General features: G+C 45.4%; 1 protein-coding gene across 4 annotated transcripts in view; it reads left to right on the forward strand.

The window, feature by feature from the left end:
• Positions 1-5,000, forward strand: part of LOC113651940 (filamin-C-like) — a 32,335-nt gene that overhangs the window by 19,560 nt on the left and 7,775 nt on the right. For 2 of the 4 annotated variants that reach the window (XM_047802333.1, XM_027160905.2), the window contains 9 exons: positions 1,260-1,283; positions 1,624-1,868; positions 1,985-2,084; positions 2,171-2,311; positions 2,511-2,639; positions 2,791-2,964; positions 3,246-3,407; positions 3,574-3,777; positions 4,455-4,607. In XM_047802333.1, coding sequence (XP_047658289.1) covers positions 1,260-1,283; positions 1,624-1,868; positions 1,985-2,084; positions 2,171-2,311; positions 2,511-2,639; positions 2,791-2,964; positions 3,246-3,407; positions 3,574-3,777; positions 4,455-4,607 — 1,332 coding nt within the window. The remainder of the gene's footprint in view (positions 1-1,259; positions 1,284-1,623; positions 1,869-1,984; positions 2,085-2,170; positions 2,312-2,510; positions 2,640-2,790; positions 2,965-3,245; positions 3,408-3,573; positions 3,778-4,454; positions 4,608-5,000) is intronic. The other 2 variants (XM_047802334.1, XM_047802335.1) reach the window with 1 other exon arrangement.

Raw genomic sequence — 5,000 nt, forward strand, 5'->3', positions numbered from 1 at the left:
ATGTTTCTATAGAGAACAAAATCATTTGATGTTAATTTAATGATAAATAACTTCCTGTTGTTTCTGATATTTCTAAGGATATTAATGATGTTTGTGTCTCGTGTGTTTGTGTCTCGTGTGTTTGTGTTTGTGTCTCGTGTGTTTGTGTTTGTGTCTCGTGTGTTTGTGTCTCGTGTGTTTGTGTTTGTGTCTCGTGTGTTTGTGTTTGTGTCTCGTGTGTTTGTGTCTCGTGTGTTTGTGTCTCGTGTGTTTGTGTTTGTGTCTCGTGTGTTTGTGTTTGTGTCTCGTGTGTTTGTGTTTGTGTCTCGTGTGTTTGTGTCTCGTGTGTTTGTGTCTCGTGTGTTTGTGTTTGTGTCTCGTGTGTTTGTGTCTCGTGTGTTTGTGTCTCGTGTGTTTGTGTCTCGTGTGTTTGTGTTTGTGTCTCGTGTGTTTGTGTCTCGTGTGTGTGTTGTGTCTGTGTGTGTGTGTCTCGTGTGTGTGTTGTGTCTCGTGTGTGTGTTGTGTGTGTGTTGTGTGTGTGTGTGTCTCGTGTGTGTGTGTTGTGTATGTGTGTTGTGTTTGTGTCTCGTGTGTGTGTGTGTTGTGTGTTGTGTGTGTGTGTGTGTTGTGTGTGTGTGTTTGTGTGTGTTGGTGTGTGTTGTGGTGTGTGTGTTGTGTGTGTGTTGTGTGTGTGTGTGTTTGTGTCGTGTGTTGTGTTGTGTCTCGTGTGTTTGTGTTGTGTCTCGTGTGTTGTGTGTGTCTCGTGTGTGTGTTGTGTGTGTGTCTCGTGTGTTTGTGTCTCGTGTGTGTGTGTGTGTCTCGTGTGTTTGTGTTTGTGTCTCGTGTGTTGTGTGTGTGTCTCGTGTGTGTGTCTCGTGTGTGTGTGTGTCTCGTGTGTGTGTGTCTCGTGTGTTTGTGTTCGTGGTTTGGTTGTCTGTGTGTTTGTGTCTCGTGTGTATGTGTTTGTGTCTCGTGTGTTTGTGTCTCGTGTGTTTGTGTCTCGTGTGTTTGTGTCTCGTGTGTTTGTGTTTGTGTCTCGTGTGTTTGTGTCTCGTGTGTTTGTGTTTGTGTCTCGTGTGTTTGTGTCTCGTGTGTTTGTGTTTGTGTCTCGTGTGTTTGTGTTTGTGTCTCGTGTGTTTGTGTCTCGTGTGTTTGTGTTTGTGTCTCGTGTGTTTGTGTTTGTGTCTCGTGTGTTTGTGTTTGTGTCTCGTGTGTTTGTGTTTGTGTTTGTGTCTCGTGTGTTTGTGTTTGTGTCTCGTGTGTTTGTGTTTATGTCTCAGTGTCTCTCGGAGGACACGGCGTTGGTGAGTTTAATAACATTTATCTATTTACGTCACACATTTATATCAATACTCGTTAATGTTTACTGTTTACAGTTTGTTCTTTTTGTTTTTTATTGTTTGTTGCTCATTTTTACTATTTATAGATTTTTATAGATTTATAGATATTATTTTATTTATTTGTTGTTGTTTATTAGTGCTTATTACATTGTCTGATTTTATTGTTTATTGTTTACATTTACTTTTTAATTTAGTTGTAATTGTATATTGTTGTTGATTGGTAGGTTTTATTGTTTACTGTTGTTTATGTTTGTTTGCTTGTTATTTATTGCTGCTGTTTACCGTTAACGTTATTTGTTTGCAGCCCGTCTGGGGCCAAAGATTCAGATGAGTGAGGAGACGGTGCTGAGTGTAGATGCTAAAGCTGCAGGGAAAGGAAAGGTGACGTGTAAAGTTCTCACTCCAAACGGAAGTGAACTTGATGTGGACGTGATGGAGAACCATGATGGAACCTTTGACATTTACTACACTGCACCTGAGCCGGGAAAATACGTCATCACCATCCGCTTTGGGGGGCAGAACATTCCCAACAGTCCCTTCACTGTACAGGTGAGCATAACTACACCCCCTTCCCCCACCCCCACTTCCCCAACACCCTACACCTCAGCACTTTATATTAATTAACATTAATTTAGACATTTACGCTGTTGTGTTTTTCTCTTTAGGCTACTAAGGAACCTGTGATACCAAGAGACACTAAACAGCCCGTGTTTCGTCCCCTTAACCTGCTCATCCCCTTCAGTCCTCAGCAGGGAGCTCTAACAGGTACAGCCAGAGCGGAGTCACACGTCACCTGTACATTTATTAAATACAGAAAATCAGCTCTGTGTGTGGGTGTGTGTGTGTTACAGGTGAGGTTCGCATGCCATCAGGTAAAACAGCTCGTCCTCTGATTAAAGACAATAAAGATGGCACCATCACAGTGAAGTACATCCCTACAGAAGGAGGACTGCATGAGATGGACATCAAATATGATGGAAACCACATTCCAGGTACTCCAGCTTCCTGTCCAACATTCACCTCTCTCACATTAAGGACTATTTTATAGGATTGTACATATGTGTAGGTTCTCCCACTGTCTCGTGACTGCTCGTGTGTGATGCTGGTGGACAGAAGACTTGTCTCTGTGAATCCCGACAGATGTAAATAAAATTAAAATGCAACAGAACTCATGTCTGACCCCCTCCACAGGAAGTCCCATGCAGTTCTATGTGGACACAGCTGACAGCACCATGGTAACAGCCTACGGCCCCGGGCTGTGTCATGGCATCGTGAACAAACCCACCACCTTCACAGTTGTCACCAAAAACGCTAAAGAAGGTAAACAACACGGCTGAGAGTCACGACTCGACTCACTCATATACCTGAGGATGGAGCTGTGTGTATGGATGAATACTGTGTGTGTGTGTGTGTGTGTGTGTGTGTGTGTGTGTGTGTGTGTGTGTGTGTGTGTGTGTGTGTGTGTGTGTAGGTGGTCTGTCTTTGGCAGTAGAAGGACCATCTAAAGCTGAGATCAGTTGTAAGGACAATAAAGATGGGACATGTACCGTGTCCTACCTGCCCACTGCTCCAGGAGATTACAACATCATTGTCAAGTTTGACAGCAAACACATTCCTGGCAGTCCCTTCACTGCGAAGATCACAGGTACGGCTAGGGGGCTGAGGCTAAACACAGTCTATGGATTAGGGCTAATTCTATTATTTAGGATTATTTAGGGTTAATTAGTGTTTAGAGTCGGTACAAGGGACACTTTACCTGTTAGACAACAGAGACAGAGCACTTGTCTGTGTTTACTGTATTTTAGATAATCAGTTCAAACTGCAGCATCTCATCATCATATAGTAAATGTGTGTGTGTGTGTGTGTGTGTGTGTGTGTGTGTGTGTGTGTGTGTGTGTGTGTGTGTGTGTGTGTGTGTGCACTTAGGTGATGACTCTCTCAGGACATCTCAGCTGAATGTGGGAACTGCAGCTGATGTTTCTCTGAAGATCAGTGAGACGGATTTGAGCTCATTAACCGCCAGCATCAGAGCTCCATCCGGAGCCGAGCAGCCCTGTTTACTGAAACACCTCCCTAACAGACACATCGGTACACGTTTAACTTACACTTACAACTTTACCTTCTACATCGTCTCATTTTTATACCACTGAGCAGCTGTGGGGTTAAGATCCTTGGCAGCTTGGTGATCCTGGGATTTAAACTCACAACCTTCTGATCAGTCCAATGTCTTAACCACTGACTGTGTGTGTTGCAGGTCTGTCTTTTACCCCTAAGGAAGTGGGTGAACATGAGGTGAGTGTGCGTAAGGGTGGAGCTCATGTTAATAACAGCCCCTTTAAGATCACAGTGGGAGCCTCAGAGATCGGAGACGCCAGCCGAGTCCGAGCGTTTGGACAGGGACTCACTGACGCTCACACTTTCAGCATTGCAGAGTTCTATGTGGATACCAGAAATGCAGGTGAGACAAGAAGAGTGAGACAGGGGGAGTGAGACAGGCAGAGTGAGACGGGGGAGTGAGACAGGCAGAGTGAGACAGGGGGAGTGAGACAGGCAGAGTGAGACAGGGGTGAGGTGGGGAGAGTGAGGTGGGGAGAGTGAGACAGGGAGAGTGAGACGGGGAGAGTGAGATGGGGAGAGTGAGACGGGGAGTGAGGTGGGGAGAGTGAGGTGGGGAGAGTGAGGTGGGGAGAGTGGAGGTGGGGAGAGTGAGGTGGGGGGAGTGAGGTGGGGAGAGTGAGACGGGGAGTGAGGTGGGGAGAGTGAGGTGGGGAGAGTGAGGTGGGGAGAGTGAGGTGGGGAGAGTGAGGTGGGGAGAGTGAGGTGGGGAGAGTGAGACGGGGAGAGTGAGATGGGGAGAGTGAGACGGGGGGAGTGAGACGGGGGAAGTGACAGTGAGACTGAACAAATTAGTCAAACAGGATAGACAGCATGCGAACAGAAGAGAAAGTGAGTGAGACAGGTATATAGAGAGAGACACAATGAGATTGCAGGAGTAATAAAGAGGTATCGGGGAATAAAGACAAAATAAAATAAAGGTCAAAATAAAAAGAAGGACAAGAGAAAGGAATCAGGCAGAATAGAAAAATATAGAAAGTGAATCTGATGGATCTGTCTGTCTGTCTGTCTGTCTCTAAGGTTACGGAGGACTGGGTCTGTCCATTGAGGGGCCAAGCAAAGTGGACATCAAGTGTGAAGACGTTGAGGACGGGACGTGTAGAGTGTCCTACTGCCCCACTGAGCCAGGAAATTACATCATTAACATCAAATTCGCAGATAAACACATCCCAGGTCAGACTACATCTCTCTCTCTGTCTCTCTGTCTGTCTGTCTCTCTGTCTCTCTCTGTCTGTCTCTCTCTCTGTGTGAGTGTTTGCTTGTGTGTGGGAGACGGTTCACATGGACAGGAGACTTATTGGGTTTTTCTCCCTTTCTTCTTTCCTGTTTACTGAAAATCATTTACTTGTGATAAATATTATATTATTTGGGTTAAAGTTTAATTTGGGCATCAGGATGGTGTCCCTCCATTGGGTTGGGGGGGGGGGGGGACACGACCCATGACATCAGCTGTGTACCTGCACCATTGGTGACTGTGGAGGATGTGCTGTTAGGAGTCTGAGACATTTGGGACTAGAACTCATTACAATTTTTATTACAGACAAAATGATGTAACAGCTCTTATAA

The sequence above is a fragment of the Tachysurus fulvidraco genome, chromosome 17 (assembly GCF_022655615.1).
Source record: "Tachysurus fulvidraco isolate hzauxx_2018 chromosome 17, HZAU_PFXX_2.0, whole genome shotgun sequence".
NCBI lineage: Eukaryota > Metazoa > Chordata > Actinopteri > Siluriformes > Bagridae > Tachysurus > Tachysurus fulvidraco.